The sequence below is a fragment of the Bufo gargarizans genome, chromosome 9, assembly GCF_014858855.1.
Source record: "Bufo gargarizans isolate SCDJY-AF-19 chromosome 9, ASM1485885v1, whole genome shotgun sequence".
NCBI lineage: Eukaryota > Metazoa > Chordata > Amphibia > Anura > Bufonidae > Bufo > Bufo gargarizans.
Genome location: NC_058088.1, coordinates 172,558,968 through 172,583,275, shown reverse-complemented (window position 1 = coordinate 172,583,275; position 24,308 = coordinate 172,558,968). Strand labels below are relative to the sequence as shown.

At 43.0% G+C, this 24,308-nt stretch overlaps 1 protein-coding gene across 1 annotated transcript in view; it reads right to left on the bottom strand.

Moving 5' to 3' along the window:
• The window catches only part of CENPI (centromere protein I), a 50,826-nt gene that overhangs the window by 19,945 nt on the left and 6,573 nt on the right, over positions 1-24,308 (bottom strand). Inside the window, exons 5-12 of the mRNA XM_044305315.1 lie at positions 21,474-21,581; positions 19,977-20,025; positions 17,669-17,715; positions 15,635-15,724; positions 13,944-14,081; positions 12,469-12,612; positions 9,574-9,694; positions 1,010-1,098 (exon numbers count right to left, since the gene is read on the bottom strand). Coding sequence (XP_044161250.1) covers positions 1,010-1,098; positions 9,574-9,694; positions 12,469-12,612; positions 13,944-14,081; positions 15,635-15,724; positions 17,669-17,715; positions 19,977-20,025; positions 21,474-21,581 — 786 coding nt within the window. The remainder of the gene's footprint in view (positions 1-1,009; positions 1,099-9,573; positions 9,695-12,468; positions 12,613-13,943; positions 14,082-15,634; positions 15,725-17,668; positions 17,716-19,976; positions 20,026-21,473; positions 21,582-24,308) is intronic.

Genomic DNA, 24,308 nt, shown 5'->3' with positions numbered 1-24,308 from the left:
TTAGCGCTGCCCTAGCTGGCAGCCTTATGGAGAGCCCAGTATGTCACCGGAACTCCAGAAAATGCCTTTGCTCTGCGCGATTTAGTGCAGGGCAAAGGAGAGCATCGGAGCATGTCATGGGGGCTGTCTGCGTGAACATGGGGATATGTCAGGGTTTAGCTCTGAACCCAGACAACCATGCCATTTGCTGATGTGAGATAGCCCTTTAATTTCTACCCACTGCACAACCCCTTAAATGCCCTTGTCCTTAAAGGGGTTTTGCCATCTCAGACAATGGGGGCATATCGCTAGGATATGCCCCCATTGTCTGATAGGTGCGGGTGCCGCACCTACAATGAGAGCAGAGCAGTGCGGGGAAATGAAAGGAGGGTGCACGGCGCACGCACAGCCACCCTCCGTTCGGTTCTATGGGGCCGTCGAAAATAGCAGCAGGGGCCGCACGTGCGCAGTCCGCTCCCGGATGACATCTGTGTGACATTCGTGTTGCATGTCACACTGCTGACCGTACACAAGTCAGTGGTGTGAAGAAAAGTTCATTTAAAGCCCACAGGGAAATCTGCTCTTTAGGCTACATTCACACGAACGTATTTTGCTTCCATGTCCGTTCCGTTTTCTTTGCGGATTGAATAAAAACCCATTCATTTCAATGGGTCCGCAAAAAATATAGAGCATGTCCTGTTCTTGTCCAAGGATAGGCATTATTACAATCGATCCGCAAACAAACAAAAAAAAACAAAAAACGGATACAACACGAATGTAACACAGATGTCATCCGCATTTGTTGCGGATCCGCATTTTGCAGACTTAAAAAAAAAATACATATGGTCGTGTGAATGTAGGAGGGGGGGGGGACGGACTATTAAAAATTCTAAATCCATTAACAAAGAATATTAGAAAAAGTATTATTAGGGCATTTGGGACATTTTACAAAAAGGTTAATTAAAAGTTTAGTTACTCTTTAAATTAATACAACATGAAAAATAAAGAAAAAAAAACCAAAAACTCCTACTTGAAGAAATTCCTGGGTGTTTATAATGGCGTTTAAAAACGCTTCGACTTCCTGCTTATTGCGTTTCTGCCCACTGTACCAGGCGCATTCTGAAAAGAAACAGAAATCTCCATTCATATCAGTTCACTAAAAAAATGCAACGGACCCCGAGACTGATAACATTTATAGGTCAAATCTGAGCAGGATTTTATGATGCTGGTGAAAATGGCCGACGTACGGGCTAAGCATATCTATAAGGCTCTGTTAACCTGACAGATGCCAAAACAGTGTCCTTCTGATGCCCACCAGGCATTAAAAAACATATGAGCCTATAGTAGTCCTATATTGGACGGATTAAAGATAGATGCAGTTTCTCTTAGTACACTTTATTGTTATATTACTGCTCAACTTTTAATTTTCCATCATTGAATTTTGTTGGGCGTTACAGGTGCTCGATCAATGTGAAGCTTTACACGTTTCATCCTTTACCTTGTACGAATGTGCATGAATCTATTGTAGATGTGCCTGGTCATTTCTATAAATCTTTAATAAATATATAAATTTTAAAAAATAAAATAAAATATATGAGCCTATGAGTGACGGATGCGGCTGCAGGGCACCCATTACATTACGACTGTTGTGTTCAGTTCCGCAAAATGGGGTTCCGCTGTTCCGTGATCCGTTTTTGTTTCCGTGTGTCCTCCTCTATTTTTGGAGGATCACCAGACATGAAGGAAAGTAAAAAAAAATCTAAAGTCAAGTTTGCCATGCAAATGATAGGAAAAAAACGGACGCGGACGACAATCTTGTGTGCCTCCGCATTTTTTTCACGGTCCCATTGACTTGAATGGGTCCGCGAACCGTTTTTCCGTGAAAAAAAAAATAGGACCGGTTATATTTTTTGGACGGACTGGAACCACGGACGCGGATGACAAACGGTGCATTAGCCGAGTTTTCAACGGACCTATTTAAAGTCAATGGGTCTGCAGAAAATCACGAAAACGGAACAACGGACACGGAATGAAACAACGGTCGTGTGCTTGAGGCCTTACACTGAAACTGAGACAAACAAAGGAGTCAGAGTTAAAAGGGGTTCTGCAGTTTGTTTAAACTGATGATCTATCCTCTGGATAGATCATCAGCATCTGATCGGCGGGGGTCCGACACCCGGGACCCCCGCCGATCAGCTGTTTGAGAAGGCAGCGACGCGGGGGCGTGTCCGGATGTGGAGCTGAGCGGACGCTTACCGCGCTAGCTCCGTGACCTGTGGCATAAGAAGCGGCTCACAGCGCAGTACAGTGTACCCCCACACACTGTAATTTAACAGAGGGTATTGCCAACCCACCCAGCACCCGACAATATGGGCCGCAGCAAGAAAAATGAAGGCCCGCCGAGCAAAATCACGGCATTCAGGGCCGCAGGAGGAATCCAAGATGGCGCCCGCTCCCTGCACCATGAAGCGCCGGAGGCAAGTTACTCCACTGAGACACCAGCAAGGCGCACTAGAAGCGCTAGTAATGTCAGCCCACGAAGCGCAAGTAATGTTAGCCAACGAAGCAACTCACCCTCCTCATCTCCTGTTGGCTCCTCACCTCGTGGGCTGCAGCTTGATTCACTGCCTGCTAGTTATAGGCATACTTTACAAAGCTCAGCAGCTCCATCTACTGGTCAGAATATGTATCAGCACCCAAGTGAATGTAAATCACCATCTTCCCTCACTACTACTGATGGTCACTCTGTTCCTGTTACTGAGGCCACATTAAGGTCCTTATTAGGTGACCTAAGGCATTCTATACAGAAGGACATTTCCTCTGCATTTTCAGCATTACAAAAAGATATAAGCCAGATCGGAGAAAGAACTTCCCATATTGAACAAAAGATGGAAGAATTCACCAACGCCCACAACCAGCTAGTGGACGCCCACAACGACGCAGATGATGAAATTTCTGCCCTAAAACTTAAACTAGCGGACCTTGAGGACCGTTCAAGACGCAACAACCTAAGATTTAGAGGAATCCCAGAAACCGTCGAACCTGACAAAATCAAGGACTTCCTCACAGATTTCTTTGTGGCCCTAATGCCAGAAGCGGAACAGAAAGATCTACTAATTGACAGGGCGCATAGGATCCCAAAACCTAAAAGCGCCCCTAACGCCGCTCCCAGAGACATCATCGCCAGACTGCACTTTTATCACTTCAAAGAATTAATCCTCAAGACGGCGAACTCAAAACAAGATCTCCCGGATCGTTTCAAAAATATATCAATATTCTCCGACCTCTCTGCAGTCACCTTAAACAGACGCCGAGAATTCTCAACCGCCACTAAAATCCTCAGAGACCACAACATCCCTTACAAATGGGGATACCCAGTGAAACTCCTAATCTTCAAGAATGGGACAACACACGTAATCACGTCTCCAAGCGACTCGATGAAGCTTCTCCAGAAATGGTCCCTAGCTACGGTGGACGAAGACACCATCTCACCGCAGAAGAAAAGACCCCCTACCCTGATCAAAGAGTGGACCTGAAACTTCTTCCTGCAAGAAAAGAGCACTCCTACCCTCCAGAAGGACATATCCTTTCTACTGTGCAGGGTCACTAGACTGCTATAAATGTTTTACATTTTGTGCCGCAGGTTCTCTACGGAGATAACTCACCTGCTTTTCTAACACCACCCCCAAATTACCTGGATAAATTTTGGTATCCAGTTGGTTCTCTTTGAACCGGACTTTGTTGTTTCTACTTGTTTTAGATAAAGTGACTTAATTTGGTTTTACTTTATCTAACCCCTCCTACCCATCCTCCCCTCTATTTCTTACTTCCCTTACTCCCTCACACCACTATTACCACTTAAGTGACAAGTGAAATTGTTCTTCCTGTATCTCTATGTGATTTATGCTGAGGAGCATCTGCGGTGTCTCATTAAGACTGCGCGCTCTTGCTCTACAGCATATTCTACAATTTACAGCTTTATCTAACCTGCAACTTTTCATTACTGGAGATGGTCATAAAAATCTCTTCACTCAATGTTAACGGACTAAATAGTCCAATTAAAAGATCATTACTTTGGAAAGAAGTACTTTCTCTCAAAAGTGATGTGATCTGTGTTCAAGAAACCCACCTGAATGAGTCTGATACATATAGGCTTAAACATAAGAAATTCACTAACCTATTTGTTTCACCGGCTGTGAACAAGAAAAGAGGAGTAGTCATTGCTATAAAGGACTCCCTCTCTTTTCAACTAATTCAAAGTATCAGTGACAGTGAGGGGAGATATGTTATTTTAGTGTGTAACATTAATAATGCTCTATATACACTAGTCTCCCTATATGCACCAAACACAAACCAACTCACATTTATAAAAGAAGTTTTAACGTCTGCCTTAGCCATTAAACAAGGATCACTGGTTGTATGCGGGGATTTTAATTTACCTCCTTCACCAATAATTGATAAATCTAACCATGTCACCTCTCAATCTCCCTCACAATTTGCACAATACTTGCTATCTGAGGATTTATATGATACATGGAGAGTCCTACACGCATCAGAACGTGACTATACTTTTTACTCTCATCCTCACAAACAATATTCAAGAATTGATTTGATACTAGTGGACAAATGGACTCTTCAAAATGTCACATCCTCTAATATAGGATCCATAACATGGTCCGACCATGCCCCAATATCTTGTCAAATTTCAGAACGTTTCAACCATCGCTCTTTTATTCCTTGGCGTATCAATAACTACCAAATATCCCTACCTTCTACTCAATCACAAATTACAGAAGCACTCCTGGAATATTTTAAACATAACTCTACTTCAGACGTCCAGCCCACCACAATATGGTGCGCCCATAAAGCCTTCATAAGAGGTCATCTCATTCGTATTTCATCTTATATAAAAAAGCAAAAACGCATACGTACAGAACAGTTATGCGCAGAGATAATACGGTTAGAAACTTTAAACAAAGCAAATCCTTCCCAAACTATTAGTAACCAACTCAGAGACCTAAGATTCGAACTTTACCAACTCTACCAAAATACATTTGAACACAATTTGAGACGGTCAAAAGCGAAATTTTATGCGCAAGGAAACAGAGCAAGTAAAGTACTAGCCTACAAAGTCAAATCCCAATTAAATAGGAAAAAACTACCATATGTATATAATTCCAATAAGGAAAAGGTAATTAACCCTCAAGGAATAGCTAACACTTTTGCCAACTACTACTGTAATCTATACAATCTTAAAGACCACAAACTAACTCCGCAACCAACTCCGGATTTAATCGATAAATTCCTAGCGGATATTTCATTGCCCAAACTCTCCCCAGTACAACTAGAACAGATCAACAAACCAATAGATATCAATGAAATACTGCACGTTATAAAATCATCCAAAAGTAATAAATCCACAGGCCCGGATGGACTATCCAATGAATATTTTAAAACCTTTGGAAATATTTTATCTCCTTTCCTTTTAAACACATTTACCCATATATTGTCCACCGGAAATATACCTCAAGAAATGCTCCAAGCTACTATTGTAGCTATACCCAAACCAGGGAAATCTCCCGATGTCCCAGAAAATTTCCGTCCGATCTCCCTTTTGAACGCCGACCTCAAACTTTACTCAAAACTACTAGCCAATAGATTATCGTTACTTATTCCCCATCTTATTCACCATGATCAAGTGGGTTTTGTCAAGTCAAGACAGACCCTAGATGGCACCAGACGTATAATTGACCTCATCTATTTTTCCAGGGCAAATCGGATGCCTTCTCTGCTTCTGTCTCTAGATGCGGAGAAGGCATTTGACCGAGTGCATTGGGGGTATTTGAGAGCAGTCCTAGCTAAGTTTGGCATACATGGGCAAATTAACAAAGCAATAAGTGCATTATACTCCAAACCATCCGCTAATGTCCTTATAAATGGAATGCTGTCTAATCAGTTCTGGATTAACAACGGAACAAGGCAGGGGTGCCCCCTATCTCCCATCATTTTCGCACTTGCTATTGAACCCCTAGCAGAAAGTATCAGGACCCATACACAAATAACAGGTATAAAAATTGGAGAAACAAACCACAAAATTGGTTTATTTGCAGACGACATAATACTGGCACTAACCAATCCAACAACATCCCTGCCTATTGTCATGCAAATATTAAAATCCTTTAGCTATATTTCATACTATAGCTTGAACGTAGCTAAATCTCAAGTCCTCAATCTAGGGCTAGAGGCTTCGGACCTTAATTCGCTGAAATCTAAATTCCCCTTTAAATGGAATTCTGAACATATCACTTACCTCGGAATTAAACTAACCCCATCACTCTCTGATCTCCTAACAGTAAACTATAACATCCTAAAAGAAAAAATCAAATTGGACCTAAACAAAATGAAAAATTGTGAAATTTCTTGGATGGGAAGAATAGCGGCCCTAAAAATGTTCATCATCCCACAAATACTATACCTATTCCGCAACCTCCCAATCTCTATTCCCATAAAAAACTTAAAAGAAATCCAAACACTACTTCTTAAATTTGTATGGCAAGATAAAAAACCAAGGATTCAGGCAGATGTAATGTATCTACCCATTGCCAAAGGAGGACTGGGATGCCCCTCTATAATCAAGTACTATAGGGCGTGTATTTTAGAACAACTGAGATACACTTGGTTAAACCAGACTAACAAGCACTGGGTCACAATCGAAAACTATATCATGGGTGTTAAAAACCCCCAATTATTTTTCTTCTCCAACTCCCTATTGGGAAACATTCGCATCCCAAATTTATGTCCCACAATTCAGGCCGCTTTTGAACTCTGGATCCTATTGACGACAAAACTAAAACTTATCAATGTCCCATTTACAGACATCCCCTTGGGGACATTGGAGAGATGTATCCCACACTTAAGGATCTCTAATTGGACCGACCTAGGGATTAAGAACCTAAGTCAACTCTACACCAATAAGACTTTAAACTCCTTTACAGACCTGGCAGGAAAATTTAAGGTTCCCCATAGAGATTTTTATAAGTATTTACAAATCAGACATTTTTTGTCTGGGGTAACCCTCCCCACTTCCTCTGACACTTGTAAAATAGTGGGAATCTTACGAAACCCTCTAAGTACCCTCAAGGCCCTATCTCTCAGCTATCACCTTATGGCGGAGAGATCGGACTCACCACTGACCCCTTTACTAAATAAATGGGAATCAAAATTAAGCTTGAAGATTTCCTCAGAACAATGGGAAACTGCATTCTCTATTATACGGGCTTCCTCTAAATGTATTAACCATCTTGAAAACTCCAGGAAAATGCTTTATAGATGGTACTATACACCCTACAGATTATCCAAGATGTACCCTCTATCATCCCATGTCTGCTGGAGATGTTCTGCAGCTGAAGCCGACATGGAACACATATGGTGGGAATGCGGAGACATCAAACCGGTCTGGAACTCAATTAATCGTATTCTTACTCAAATATGTAATATCCCAATCTCACTATCTATAGCTCAGGCCTTACTCTCCGTGGATTTAGACTTATTTCCTCATACTATTAGAGTAGTTGTTACTCATGTAATTGTGGCCACTAGAATGAAAATTGCCTACTTTTGGAAGAATCCAAACCCCCCTCCACTAGCGGAAATTATAAATGCTGTTAATAACAACTGTCTATGTGAGATGTTCAATGCTTCCATATCCAATAAACGAGCCAAGTTTAAACTTGCATGGGATTGTTGGCTTCACTCCAAATTTAACACAGTCCTAACAGATAGGTAAAGCTCAGATGTACTTAACACTCCTTGTCACTCCCCCCCCCTCCCCCCCCCTTACTCCTTTATATCCATTTCCTTTCCTCTATTCTCCCAATGTTACTTATAGTAATGTTTATATAACCTGCTCTGTTAATTATTATGTTAAAAATGATGACACCATACAGAGTATATTAGAAGATTTATAATGATTCTTAATGCTGCAGACAAAACATACATTTTGGGCTCTGTATGTGACACTTACCTGTTCTTTTTCTTCTGAAAACAATAAAAATTATGTTCAAAAAAAAAAAAAGAGAAGGCAGCGACGCTCCAGCAGCGCCGCGGCCTTCTCACTGTTTACCGCTGGCCCAGTGACGTCACGACTAGTATCACTGGCCTGGGCGGGGCTAAGCTCTGTTCACTTCAATGGAGCTTAACCCAACCCAGGCCAGTTGATCCTAGTCGTGACATCACTGGGCCAGCGGTAAACTGTGAGAAGGCCGCGGCGCTGCTGGAACGGACCCCCGCTTATCAGATGCTGATGATGATCTATCCAGAGGATAGATCATCAGTTTAAACAAACTGCAGAACCCCTGAAAAAGGGGTCGTCTCACTTCAAGCAAATGGCATTTATCATGTAGAGAAGGTTAATACAAGGCACTTACTAAGGTATTGTGATTGTCCATATTGCCTCCTTTGCTGGCTGGATTCATTTTTCCATCACATTATCCACGAGGTTACAGCCACTTCTGCAGCACAAATATGAGATGGCTGGGGCGAGATCTGCTGTGCATGTGTGCCCATGTGCGCTTCCAGAGTCCCTGCCACCAGAGAGGCTGGGGCCTTTTTCCATAGTGTCCAAGCCCGACCACCGCTGCTGGACTGAAGGATGGTCGTAACCCCTGGAAACGAGCCGTGTATAACGGGATGGAAAAATGAACCCAGCCAGCAAAAGGAAGCAATATGGCCAATCACAATACATTAGTAAGTGCCTTGTATTAACTTTCGCTACATGATAAATGCCATTTACTGAAGTGAGACGACCCCTTTTAATGAAAACGTCATCTCTATGGAGGAGTGCACTACAACATTATAAACCGTACTACCTGTGTATTTTCTACAGAATCGCATGTATCCTTCTCTATATCTCCACCCTCATCACCCTACCTGGACTCTATGTCCTGCCAGTTACCCAAGATGAACATCCTCTATAACAGGGATCAGCAACCTTAGGCACTCCAGCTGTTCCGAAACTACAACTCCCATAATGTCCCATTTAATTCTATGGGAGTTAGAAGAACAGCCGCGCATGTTGCGTGCTGGGAGTTGTAGTTTCACAGTAGCTAAAGTGCCGAAGGTTGGTGATCCCTGCTCTATAATCTGAACATCCGGGATTTCTCTTGCGTTGCCCCAGTTCTCTGGAATGCTCTTTCCTGGAGAACCAGATTACTTCCCAACAGCCACAGTTTTAAGTGCGCCCTAAAAACACGTTTTCAGGCAGGTCTATCACATTTCATAAATGGACTCCTGTCAGAGCCCGATCCCTGCATCCTAACGCACTTCTGATCTGTACATGCACAGATTCCGGCTAGTGACTGGCTCTTGCAGCTATATATGCATTTCCCTATTTAGTAGAAGAGATGGCCAGGACCACTGTACAAAACATTACATCTTAGGTCAATCTATATCCTCATAGATTGTAAGCTCTTGTGACCAGGAACGGTTTTATTAGCTTGCTACTCCGTAATGGTCCATTTTGTCTGTATTTGAACCCACTGTAATGTAACGCGCTGCGGAATAGGTTGGTGCCGAGATTATACATGCTTGTGGTACCTTCATGAAGTGTAAATGCAAGCCAGTAGTTCAGTCGCAGCAAAGAGTCGTCTTCATTAATACAATTGATGAAATTCAACAGTATAGGACTGTGTATTACGCAGCCCATCTGTGCTGGAAGCTGAAGACAGAAGAAGGATAAAAGGACGTTGTTGAAGGGGTTGTCTCATCTTGGACATTGGCGGCATATCACTAGGATATGCCCCCAGTGTCTAAGAGGTGAGAGTCCCACCTCTGGGACCGGAACCTATCCTTAGAATGGAGCCAGCAAAGTGACGGAGGGCGCACTGCGCACGTGCAGCCGCCCTCCATTCATTTCTATGGGAATGCCGAAAATAGCTGAGTGGTGCGCTTGGCTATTTTCAGAAGTCCCATTGAAAGCAATGGAAAGCCCATCGCACAAGCGCGGTCATTGCTCCATTCCCCTCTATTGGGCATACAGAAATAGCTGAGCCAGCGCTCTCCCATAAAAATGAATGGAGGGTGGCCGCACATGTGCCCCTCCGGTCTAAGCATAGATGCAGGTCCCAGAGGCAAGACCCACACCCATCAGACATTGGGGGAATATCCTAGCGATGTGTCCCCAGTGTCCAAGATGAGACAACCCCTTTAGAAGTTCAGTAAAATTTGCAGTGACTAACCCAATGACCATGAAAGTAGTTCAACATCCCAGAACACAATTGGTTAAAGGGGTTATCCCATGATAAAAAAAAAATATATATAAAAATCATAGACATCATAGTATATGAAAATCTGTAACAAAGCTAGAACCAGCCCTGTACCTCACCTGGGCCCAGAGATCTCCCCATTCATTGCTCTGATAGATTTATTTTAAGCTGGCAGCTCAGGGAGCGTGTCCCTTTTATGGTGGCAGTTGAAGGATAAAACTGAGCATGTGTGTCCACCTCAGGGAGTGGACTGAGAAGTTAGAAAAAAAAACAGCAGATGGCGCTATATGGATAGATTGAATAACTTACTACATATAATACATTTTTAATTACAAGCAGCTACAAAACTTCAGATATAACTGCTGGTTTGAAAACATAAAAAAAAATTTAAAGTGCCTTTAAAACAACCCTCTCCAAGGGGCCCAAATTTTTTCCTGTACACACAAAGACAGATCTGAGGTCTAATGACGACCTTTTAGATTTACTTTAAAAAGGTAGCCTGAGTGTTACTGATGACCAATCCTCAATGAAAGCAAGGGCAGGCTGGACATCTACTACTTTTATATCTGTTTCTTTCTATGCAGTTTTCTGGATATGACAGCCCAATATGTGGTATCGTCAGAGCTTCCTCAGACTTCAGGATTTTTTTTTATTTTTTTTTTAAAGGGACAAAATGCCTTAAAGTGTCCTGAGTTTAAAAAACAAAAAAGTTTGTAGAATGCTGTACTTCTTTCTGCAATCATAGCTGCGAGGAAACGTCTTTTTTGGGCTTCCCTAATGCCCTTTTCTGCCACATTATTCCCCTTTTGAACTGCACAGCTAGATGTATTTCTCTCACAAGCAGGAGCCTCTCCCTTATGTGGAATCTGCCAGCACTGTACTGCTGTGACATCCTTTCCCTTACTTCCCATTCCCACTATGCTCTGGAGCTCACAGAACAGATAGGGAGGCGGAAATCACACTTACAGACACACAGGAGGCTGCTATAAAAGCAGTGTAGAGATTTTATCAAACTGGAGTAAAGTAGGACTGGCTTAGTTGCCCATAGCAACCAATCATAATTATTCCACCTTTCATTTTCCAAAGGAGCTGTGAAAAATAAAAGGAGGAATCTGATTGGTTGCTATGAGCAACTACGACAGTTCTACTTTACACCAGTTTAATAAATCGCCCCAAGTGTTTCAATTAGGCTCAGGAGCTCGGCTTGCACTGACACGCCCCATTTCCTGTGAGCCTTCTGTGTCTCTCACCAGGGACGGATCTTCCCAGTGGAAATGAGACACCTAGAGGCCATGACTTTTTTTTTCAGGATGATGCAAACTTTTTAAAAATATATATTTTTTTTTTTATAAAGCAATTTAGAAATTTGCTATTTACACCATTCTCCATTAAATGCAATTGCGTGAAGGTACAGTGACTCTTTTTAAACTGTACCACTGGTTTCAAAAACGTTTGCTATGTCATAATGACGTATCAAAGGTTCTGATCGGTAGGCGCCCAAGTGCTGCAACCCCGCTGATCGCTATAACTAGAAGAAAGAATCACTCAGACAGAGGGATGTCTTGTCTCGCAGTTCATTAGAAAGGGATAACCCCTTAACGGCTATGTACACCTTCAGAGGTAATTTTTTTTATTTTTTATGATTGCACGTTACTAATTTTTGAAGATTTTTTTTTTTATTGGCCTGTAGTAAAAATAGAGCAGTTCTGTCACAAAGGGTTAACTGTTTTTCTAGCTGTGTGACTGGTACTTTCACTTTGTTTTCGGTCATCTAATAACCCTTATCTCTACTGAGCGGTCATAAACACTTATTTAAGCCACATTCTTATCAGTAAGATAAGAACTGAGCTATAATCAGTGTTTATAATGTCAGAGAGCTAAGGAGTCTGTCAGCTCCTGGTCTGACGGAAAATAAAAAAAATCCAAAGAGTGCTACTGGAGCATCTCAGCTCTGTACAGAAAAAAGGGCTCCATATTTTTTATAAAGAACAATTAAAAAAATATTTTTAGCTCAAAAGGAGTACAATGCAATAATAAATTGCCTTCAAATGTGGATGTCATACAACATAATTAAGGAAGAAGATAAACTGATGTAGATTGTTGGGATACCCTGAAAACTTGGTACAGTAGATCGAAAAAAAGACAGACTGGTTTGGACACAGAATTAGGAACTAGTACAAGTGGCTGGCATTAGATGGCAAGTAAAATACTTCATAAAAGTAATCACCTCAAGTTTCAGGATGTTCTCCAGAAGCTGTGAAAACGTCTGAATTCTCTCCATAGGAGTAGTATAACTGGGTGCTAAACTGTTGGAATCGCTGCTCCAGACGGTGCGGCTGCTCACGGGCACATAAGGATTGCTGTTCCACTTCTGCGCAGACAAAAATTTGAAAAAACAAAAGCTAGCATCATCTATAAATGACACAGACCTGAAATGAGATGAGCAAGAAAAAAATAGCTCTATACAGTCAATTGAAAGGAAGTAAATAAAAGATGCCGTCATTGGACGCGTCTTCCTTATGGGTCCGACCGACTAAACCCCCCTCCCCAATCACTAGAACAAAAGGGCAGAGGACTCTATAGAAACCTGGTAAAAATAGTAAAACACTGGGTAACACTGACAAATGAAAAGTTATGCACATGGGAAGGAATAATGCAAGTCACCCGTACATACTAAATGGTAAAATACTTGGTAACACTGACATGGAAAAGGACCTAGGAATTTTTGTGAACAGCAAACTAAGCTGCAGAAACCAGTGTCAGGCAGCTGCTGCCAAGGCCAATAAGATAATGGGTTGCATCAAGAGGGGCACAGATGCCCGTGATGAGAACATGGTCCTGCCACTTCACAAATCACTAGTCAGACCACACACATGGAGTACTGTGTACAGTTCTGGGCTCCTGTGAACAAGGCAGACATAGTAGAGCTGGAGAGGGTCCAGAGGAGGGCAACTAAAGTAATAACTGGAATGGGTGGACTACAGTACCCTGAAAGATTATCAAAATTAGGGTTATTCACTTTAGAAAAAAAGTCGACTGAGGGGAGATCTAATAATTATGTATAAATATATCAGGGGTCAGTACAGAGATCTCTCCCATCATCTATTTATCCCCAGGACTGTGACGAGGGGACATCCTCTGCGTCTGGAGAAAAGAAGGTTTGTACACAAATATAGAAGAGGATTCTTTATGGTAAGAGCAGTGAGACTATGGAACTCTGTCTGAGGAGGACCACAGACCCACTGAAGTCAATGGGTCCACAAAAAATGTGGATGAACGCCATCTGTATTTTGCGGACCGCAAAATACATAGACGAGGCCTTATCATGTGACAAAAGCCAATTATTTTCTTGCCCTTGTTTGCTTTAGGTGTTCCTTTTAGCTCTGCTGCATCTTTAAGGTTCAACTGTGGGCAATGTATTTGGAGGAGAATACCTCCGCAATACACCATGCAAAACAAAAAGCGTTTCTTGGATATATTCAAATGAAACGCGTAAGAAAAAAATGTGCATCTCCATGAAAAATCTGAAGGATATAGGAGGTACAACTGCAGGCCATGGACACCATACGACAGATGTGCAAGGGTAGACATGTCCAAGATAGAGTGGTGGTGAGCAAACATCAATGTCTATTAAAATGAGGCCAGTACACAGTATTAGAGGACTGTCAAAAAATGGTTTAAAAAAATAATAATAATACGCACCCGTTTGACAGCTCGTGATGGCGGTTTCTTCGTTTCTCCAACATACAGCTTATAATCTCTAACAGGGTCCCCTGAGTTAATCTTTGCGATAGCTTTCAACTCGGCGGTAAATAGCAAGTTAGAATCCTTGAAGTACATCTGCACGAGGACAACGTTTAATTAAATCAATGCACCGAGTGTGTTTGTATGTCGGTAACAACTCCCAAAACAGATTATCTTTCCAAAAGGAGGGGGGGGAATCAAATTTAAAGGCTATGTACATCTTTGGTGGAAATTTTCTTTTCAGTTTTGCATTGTACTTGTTTGGAACTAAAAATCATTTTTAAATTAGTCTATATTAAAAATGATGAGCCGTTTTCCCTGCACAGCTTTGAGTTTATCTAACAGCAGGATCTGTATTTTCTCTCTCTTTCCTTCAGGCAGGGAGCTGACGGGCTCCACATCTCTGACCTGAATTTAAGCTCAATTCTTATCCCACTATAAGAATGTGTTTATGACTTTTAGTAATTCACAGATAAGGTTTTATTAGATGACCGGCACAAAGTAAAAATAGCATTCACACAGCTAGAAAAACAGTCAACCCTTTGTGACAGAACGGCTCAATATTTTCAATAAAGTCCAATTAAAAAATATATTTTTAGCCCAAAATAAGTAAAATGCAGTCATAAAAAAAAAATTATAAAAAAAAATTGTCCCCAAAGGTGTACATAGCCTCTTAAAGAGGACCTTTCACTAGTATACAAACTAAAAACTAACTCTATCTGTGGGCAGAGCGGCGCCCAGGGGTCCCCCTGCACTTACTAGTATGCCTGGGCGCAGCTCCGTTCGCCCGGTATAGGCTCCGGTGTCTCAGCTCCGTCTGTTGTACTGGACTGATTTTTTTTTTTGTATGAGGCGTGTCCCTTGCTGCGGCACTGGCCAATCGCAGCGCACAGCTCATAGCCAGACTGTCAACTCACGGCTCATAGCCAGACTATGAGCCGTGCGCTGCGATTGGCCAGTGCTGCAGCAAGGGACACGCCTCCTACAAAAAATCAGTCCAGTACAACAGACGGAGCTGAGACACCGGAGCCTATACCGGGCGAACGGAGCGGCGCCCAGGCATACTAGTAAGTGCAGGAGGACCCCTGGGCGCCGCTCTGCCCACAGATAGAGTTAGTTTTTAGTTTGTATACTAGTGAAAGGTCCTCTTTAAGGGTGTTGGTCCACAAACATCTATCACCTATCTACAGCATAGGTTTTATTACTGGAAGTCTGACCCCTGGGACCCCCACCAATCACAAGACTCACTATTCACTATTATGGCACTGACTGAGATATCCGAGTGCAGAAATTCCGCAGAAGTGAATGGCGTTGAGGTCACGAATGTGTGCCACTGCCCCTTGCACACAGGTGGCTCAGGGAGCCCAAAGGGTCACTTTTGTTAAAGGAGCCATGGTGTGCATGCATGACCATAGCTCCATTCACTACTGGAGTGATGAACGAAGAAGTCTGACGTAAGTGAATGGATGGTGATCATGTATGCACATCACTGTTCCTTCACACAGGTGACTCAGTGACCCCCAGTCTCATGATCAGCGGGGGTCCCAGCAATCATATTTATCACCGATGCTGTGGTTAGCTGATAAGTGTTGTTCGCGGACCAACCCCTTTAACAGTATTAACCACACTTTATTTCAAGGATAACTTGCCTTTACTCTGCTGGGTAAAGTAAGAGACACCAACTCTGGACAAAACACCTTATATATGGATAGAAGGCCGAGGATGTGCGAGTGAAGTCCCTAGAAAGTTATAAAAAAAAAAAAAAAGTATATGAAAGTTATAAATTGCAAAAATACTAAATGTATGTTGGAATATAAGGGCAGGTGTTTAAACTGCAAGGTGCAAAACAGAAAAGCGAGTGCATTAGATACATGGTCTTAAGCATAGATGCACAAAATAGTAAAAAAAAATAAAAAAAAAACTCAGGGTAATAAGAAACACTATGAATAAGCAGTTAAAGGGGTTGTCTGCACTGCCGCTCAGGTTCACCCAGCTGAGGTTTATTTACCCTACGACATTGGCGACATCATGTCAACAACACGTGACTACTGCAGCCAGTTATTGGCCTCCTGAGGTGCCTAGCTGAGGCCAATGACTGGCTGCAGCAGCCATGTGTTGTCAACATGATGTCACCACTGCACCCAGGTAAATATAGCTCAGCTGGCCGAACTGAAGCGACAGTGCAGGATCTGTCAGGTAAGTACTTATCTGGTCTATATTCCAGGCGGATCCCATACCGCTGAAACCAGACAACTCCTTTAACCGCTGTTACATGCAGCAGTTTTACCTGTTGTACCTTTATTTTCTCCCTTTTATGATCCACATCTGATTTTGGCTTTAAAAACCGCATAAAAAAACCTGAGCACCCTAAGGCCTCATGCACACAAACGTATTTTCTTTCAGTGTCCGTTCCATTTATTTTATTTTATTTTTGTGGCCGTATATGGAACCATTCATTTCAATGGGTCCGCAAAAATTGAAATTACGGCCGGCTGTTCCGTTCCGCAAAATACGGAATGCACACGGACCTGTGCATGAGGCCTAAGGCTACATTCACACGAACGTATATTGTTTCCTTGTCCGCTCCGTTTTTTTTTGCATATTGGATGAGGACCCATTAAAATTCAATGGGTCCGCAAAAAATGCGGACAGCACACAGTGCGCTGTCCGCATCTGTATGTCCGTTCCGTAGCCCCCCCCCCCCCCCCCCAAAAAAAATAAAATAAAAATAGAGCATGTCCTATTCTTGTCCGTTTTGCGGACAAGTATAGGCATTGTTACAATGGATCCGCAAAAAAAAACTGATGCAATACGGATGCCAAAAGGAAGTCATCTGTATTTTTATTTTTTTTGCGGATCAGTGTTTTGTGGACCGCAAAACACATGCGGTCATATGAATGTAGCCTAAGGCCTCTTGTGTCCGGAGCAAACTGACGGTTTTGCACGCAAATTCAATCAGTTTGGTCTGCGATTGCATCCAGATTTTATTCGGATTGCATGCATTTTTCCCCTGAAGAATAAAAAAAATCTTCGTCTCCAGCAAACATCAGGGAAAAACATTGAGAGACATTTATTAAGCCAATAATGGCAATATTGTGGCGTAAAAATGGGCATAAAAAAATTAAATTAAAATAAATAAAAAAATCATACATTATGGCGCATGCCATATGTGCTCCATAATTTGCGACCTTTTAGGCTTTGCACCGCCTGCTGCATTTACTATAACTTTTGTCAGAAAGTGGCGGAAGTTATAGCCGAAGTCTACACCGTTTCTGGCGCAGGGCAGAGATGCGCCTGATAAATTAGGCACATCTCATGCCAGTGCATGGAGATCAAGACTGGCATGTTGGTATGACAGCTTTGATATCTCTCCCCCATTGCATCCGAAGGTCTTCAGTTTTTTCACGCAAGCCCCATTCACTTCTATGGAGCCAGAGCTGCGTAAAAAAAAAAACTGACACTATAGAACGTGCTGTGATTTTTCCTGAGTGCAGAGATGATGCGTGAAAAACCACGCTCTTGTGCACAGAACCATTGAAATGAATGGGTCAGGATTCCGTCTGGATGCTACGTGTTCACAATGTATCGCATCCAGGCAGAAACTTGCTCATGTGAAAGAGGCCTAAGGATTTGATGAACATAAAAAAGCAAACCCCCTTCAGTTAGAATACCAAATTCCGTACCTTTCTGCTCTGCAGTTCAAGTAGAGTTCGGACTCTGTATGCTTTTACTGTGTGGATTACAAAAAAACAAAAAATGAAGGAAAAAAAAAAAAGATGTCAAATACCAAATCACATTCAATTCACTTCTTTGGGAGTTATAAGAACAGTCGAGCAAGTGTGCATGCTGGGAGTTGTAGTTTCACAACAGCCCGAGCGCTGAAGATTGGTAAGGAGCAAGAGAGAATCATTGAACCTCGTGTGAAAGTGTTGTTTTTTTTATGTAACTATTTTTGCATAGGAGTGGAATCTGAGGCTATGCCTATAAGATTAGACCGCCAAGAAGGCAAGCATATTAATTATCAACCATCCACCGTCTCAGACTAGTGAGGGAGTGACATTATGAAGCAAGGCCACATAGAGGTCCAAGCCTAAGATGTCGATTTTGATGGTGTGCAAAGCTACCATTTGCTCCACAGATGAAGTTAAAGGGGTCGTCTGGGACTTAAATGTTGATGACCTATCTTAGGTAATTATAAGTCGGGGGGGGGGGGCGCAGGTGGAAAACCTGATACCATAGTCTGCAGAGACTACCTTGTGGATCCAGGCATTGCAGATATGGGAAAGCCAGACGACCTGGAGAAGGAGCCTGCCCCACCTGAGCAGACTAGAGTTCTTCAGGTAGAAGTGGTCTTATCTGGAGGACAAGGGGGTGGGCGCATAAAGAATGGGACTTGAAGAAAAATGTTCTTCACTTACTGCTAGAAGGTACACAGAGAGATGTGAGACTAGGTGAGGCTGCAATAGGATAGAGACAGGGGCCGTTTTTTCTGAAAAAGCCAAAAGCGACGGGTCCTTGTCTGGGTTAAATATGAACTCTTGCCACCTGTGGCTCCATATATAACCCCAAAAATATGGAAACCCTCAAAACGTAAAGCTGGCAAACATCTCTTGGAAGTTGTGTCTGCAAACCACCATTTACTATGGAAGCCAAAGCATGGGAGATAAGCCTCCTTATGTCCAGTGAGGACACACAAAAGTACTTCCCGGAGAGCTGGTGGGTCAGTTCCACCAATTTATCCTGGGATGCTCCCAGGATCTGGCCCCACTCCACAACGTAGGGCCTGCTTAGCCAGGCAGATGCCAAAACTGGTCTTAGCCCGCTACTTCAAGAAGGATGCAGCAATCTAATGGATTGGGAAAGGCTGCAGCAATCTAATGGATTGGGAAAGGCTGCAGCAATCTAATGGACTGGGAAAGGCTGCAGCAATCTACTGGAGTGGGAAAGGCTGCAGCAATCTACTGGAGTGGGAAAGGCTGCAGCAATCTACTGGAGTGGGAAAGGCTGCAGCAATCTACTGGAGTGGGAAAGGCTGCAGCAATCTAATGGAGTGGGAAAGGCTGCAGCAATCTACTGGAGTGGGAAAGGCTGCAGCAATCTACTGGAGTGGGAAAGGCTGCAGCAATCTACTGGAGTGGGAAAGGCTGCAGCAATCTACTGGAGTGGGAAAGGCTGCAGCAATCTAATGGAGTGGGAAAGGCTGCAGCAATCTAATGGAGTGGGAAAGGCTGCAGCAATCTAATGGAGTGGGAAAGGCTGCAGCAATCTAATGGAGTGGGAAAGGCTGCAGCAATCTAATGGAGTGGGAAAGGCTGCAGCAATCTAATGGAGTGGGAAAGGCTGCAGCAATCTAATGGAGTGGGAAAGGCTGCAGCAATCTAATGGAGTGGGAAAGGCTGCAGCAATCTAATGGAGTGGGAAAGGCTGCAGCAATCTAATGGAGTGGGAAAGGCTGCAGCAATCTAATGGAGTGGGAAAGGAGACTATATCTGCCATCAGTATGGTAGGGGTGTGGGCTAGTGATGCACTCATATCCGTTTGATCCCCTTCCATTTAAGACCAGCAGGGTCACCTGGGGAGAACTAAGGAAAATTGGTGACAGTAAAGCTCCTGAGCTCTTTCCATCTTTTCTCTCACTAAAATAATGTGGTAGAGATTACGCTTTTGGCCTCATTACCACAAGGATAACAGAGTCATTCTTGTCTTCAAGCTAAGGGGGAAATGAACTAAAATAAAAATATAAAAAAATATATATATATATAAAAAAAATCAGATCCCCACAGATAAACTCGAAGCATCCGTGTCCTAGCTGGTGTATCTCAGCGCCTGCAGCTTGGTAGAAGGAGCTAACACTCTTTTGTACTTCGTCTTGTAGGAGCAGCATTCTGTAACCAAGATGCCCGTGTTCCTCATGAGACCATACAGAAAAAAATAAAAAGAAATGTACTTAACACATTCTTTAGCCATCTACACAAAACATTTCCCCCTTACCATGCTCCTTTCTGGTCAGCAGGTACAGCAGGTGACATAACGATGGGCACTGGAGGGATGATCAATGAAACATATAAGAACCTATTTTGCAGACAACCGAACATTTATTATGCTGAATTCAGGACTAAATGGCACAAAACAAAAACAAAAACAAAAAAAAAAAAAGGACAAAACTGAGAATATGGAGTTAAGATTTGCGATAGCTGATAATGCCTGAAAGAGAATATCAGGTCAATGCGCAAATCACAACACGGCCCCGATGACTTAATCCTTGCCTGTGCTGCAGATCATCCCCATCATTGTGAACATGTGCGAGTAATGATAGGTAGGAAATTAAAAGGTTAACTAATGGTTAGGATGTGCAGCTAATTTTTCCTCCTGCGACGATGCTGGGAACAAACACCGGCCACACTTGGGGCATGCTGAATAATTGAAAGTCACCAGCCTACCTCTTTAATTTACGGAAGGGGTCTTTACAGTTAAAGAGGTTGTCCATTCAACCCCTCTGGTCCTAACCTGTGCCCCATATAAAAAAAAAAAAAAAAACACACGCACGCTCACCAGGCATGGTCCTATGCTGCTGCTCCATTTCTGGCCGCTTCCGGTCCCAGCAGGACTTGGTCCATGACTGTTGCGGCCAATCACAAGCCTCAGTTGTCACATTTGCTCGAATGATACGTCATGGCAGCAACGTGCTGTTCAAGCACATGAGACCATTGAAGCCTGTGATTACCTGCTGTGGCCACGGATCCCTGGTTCTGCAGGGACCGGAAGCTGCTGGGAATGAGGCAGTGGCACAGCTGGACCAGACAGCAAGTGTGGGCTTCTCTGGGCACAGGTTAGGATCACGGGGGTTGTCGGCACCTTGGTCTGACAAGCTCTTTAAAGTAGGAATGACCTACCTAAAGAGGTAACGAGTGAGGGCTCGCTAACACGGGCTTACGATGGTTGGAATAAATATTTGTATGAATATTCCAGATGATTGCCCGATGTGAACACACCCATCGATCAGCTGATGGCATCTTTCATGCAGACATAAAAATCGTTTGCTGGTAGCACATCCCCTCATGTAGGCAAGGGATGGGCTGCTGACAATGTGCAAACTGTATGGGAATGAATGATCGTACTAGTGATCATTTGTCCCCAAACAGCACAAAGATTACTCCATTTAAAATGTGCTAAATGACTGCTGATTGACATGCTGTATTATCAGGGGGCCTTCCCGCGCGGCAGATTTGGTTGCAGCTGAAAATCAGTCCTATTCACCTGAATGGGGCTTGCAGAAAACCTTGGGCTTCCTTCCCATTCAGATGGATAGATCTGAGCTTGCTTATTATTTCACAGGCCTCTCTGGAAAATGAGAGTAGTAATAGTTTGCTGTAGGTAACTAGTCTGAACTGTCCCATGGATACGTTGATTTTGTGGTACAACTCTTAAATATCCAAAAGAAGGGGGGGAAAATAATAATAATAATAAAAAATAAAAAAAATCTCCTACCAGTTTGTCGTCCAGTAACAAACAGAAGAAGAAGTTGTAAAGCGAGGAGAGGGCATCTTTGCATGGAATGAGATCGAACACCGAGATGAGCCAGCGAATAAACAGGATCTGCAAGAGGATATAACACAGTATATAAGGCAGAGGAACTATGACCCCTGTAAGACCTCATTCACATGACCCTATTCTCTGTCTGTATTTTTTTGCCGATTGCACACGGACCCATTCATTTCTATTTGGCTGCAGAAGATGCGGACAGCACACGGATGTCATTCAGCCTATGGCGTTTTAGAATCTGTACTCTGGTACACCGCTGTGTACTGGGTATGGATTCCCCTGCGGCATCGCAGCTCCTGCTCGTACCAGCAGTGCTCTGCTAAAGCCTGGCATAGATGGGATATGGCACAAGCGGGAGAGTGATGTCATAGGCGAGCCCCTGCCCTGCACTCGCTCCGCTCTAATGGCCTGCATATCACACAGGTAAAGGCTTTAAGCAGAGCAAGCGCAGGGCAGGAGCTCACAGAAGACATCACTCTCCTGCTCGTGCCCACTCTACAAAAGCCTGCCATAATCCAAGAATGGCCGCCTTTAGCGGAGCCACACTGGTACAGTAAGCAGCAGCAATGCTCCGGCCTGTAAGTATCTCAGTGCGGTGCCAGGGGAATCCATACTCCATCACATAGCGGTGTACGGATTCTAAAGCAATAGGCTTATGGAGCATGGGAAAGTAAAAAATTATATATATATATAATATATATATATATATATATATATATATATGAAGAAAAAAGGCGGCACTGGCTCAACGAAGAAAAAGCGGGTGCACGCCTCAGAGGGAATGGAAAATTTCCCTATTGAAAATAACAAGAAAAATGAGAGGCACTCCAAGTAATAAAGTGGTGAATCCTTTATTCACACCAGTGGTGCAACGTTTCGGCTCTGATCGCGAGCCTTCCTCAAGCGAGGAAGGCTCGCGATCAGAGCCGAAACGTTGCACCACTGGTGTGAATAAAGGATTCACCACTTTATTACTTGGAGTGCCTCTCATTTTTCTTGTTATATATATATATATATATATATATTCACCAAATGAAGAGGCGAGTTTGTTCCCAGCTGACAGCACATTTGCTCATAAATTCACACAAATTTCCAACAAGTATGCCTTGGATGTGATATTGTTAAATCTTGAGTTCCTACAATTCGAATTGGGAGCGACACGTGAACAGCTTGACAAAGCTGATGTCAAATTGAAAAGTGTTCTCCCCATGCAGGACTATGACACCTACCTCACCAATTGCTCTGCCTATCTAGAGAAATATAAGAGAGAGCAAGAAATGATTAAAAGACGCAAATGGTTGAGAGATGAGGAAGATTATAAACGGGGTAATGTGTACACATGGCAAGAACAGAGAAATCAGAGACGACCACCATCTCATGGTAATGCTCCTAATCATAAAAGAAACAACAATTATGCCAACCAGAGGATAACATCTACCACAGAAATGGGATCCACGCAGATGGAACAACGGCATGATGATCGTTTTTTAGGCCCTGCCCCAGATCCAAAAGGACCAGACGTGGGGGACAAAGGCAATACCGATGGAGAAAAAGAACAACGTGTAGTAAAGAACAGGCCCACGAGGAAGAAAAATCAGTGGTGGTAAATATATCCTCTCATGTCTTGACAGTTGCAGAGACTGATCTTTTATCTAAAGGTCTATCATATTGCCCCTCAGTGGGTATAGACTGGTTTCAGCTTGAAGTCGATCTACAAAAATTTTTTAGGAATATTAAGTTGAAAGTTTGGTTTGCTGATAAACATATGGCCGATGTGAATGATGTAAGGGGTTGTGAACTTTCACTTCATGGTGTGGGTCTGCACGTGAAGGGCAATTTCACGCCACAGATTAAATGTCCAGCTATTGACACGTATATTAATGCTGTAAGAGTTGAGATTGAGGAGCTAAGGAAGACCTCACAAAATGGCCTTCTGAAGCACCCCAATATGACATCTGCTGAGATACAGGCATTGGATGAACTATGCAACAACGGTTCCCTCACTGTGAAACCCGCAGATAAGGGGGGAGCCGTTGTTGTAATGGACACCACCTGGTATATCTCGGAGATACAGAGACAATTGGGGGATACCCTTGTATATAGACGTCTCAACCATGACCCAAAATTTGAGGTGATCAAAATTATCACCAGATTACTGGATGATGCCAAAATGGGGGGCCTGATTGACGAGTCTTTATACAATTTTTTATTGATCACACACCCTAAGACACCACTAATATACGTGTTACCAAAAATTCATAAGAGCATGTGTAACCCACCGGGGAGACCGATAGTCTCCGGGAGGGAATCTGTATTTTCCAATTTGGCGATTTTTTTGGATAAGGTCCTTCGACAATTTGCAATTTCAGCTGAATCGTATATTCGGGATACTGGTCATTTTCTTGACAAGATTGCTGAGGTGGTCATTTCACCAATGACTATACTGGCGTCATTTGATGTGGTCAGCCTCTACACCTCTATCAATCATGATAGGGGTGTGGAGGCTGTCAGAAAGTGTCTGGTTACAACCCAATATACTGATGTATGTAAGGAGTTCATTATTGACCTGCTCGGTGTGGTGCTCAGATACAACTATTTTGCTTTCCAAAATGGCTACTATCTCCAACAGCGTGGAACCGCTATGGGGTCTAACATGGCGCCCACGTACGCCAATATCTTCATGGCCGGCCTGGAGACTGAGCACGTCTATGTGTCCCACCACTTCAGCCATGTGCTGGGGTGGTGGAGATACATTGATGACGTGTTCGTCATCTGGGGGGG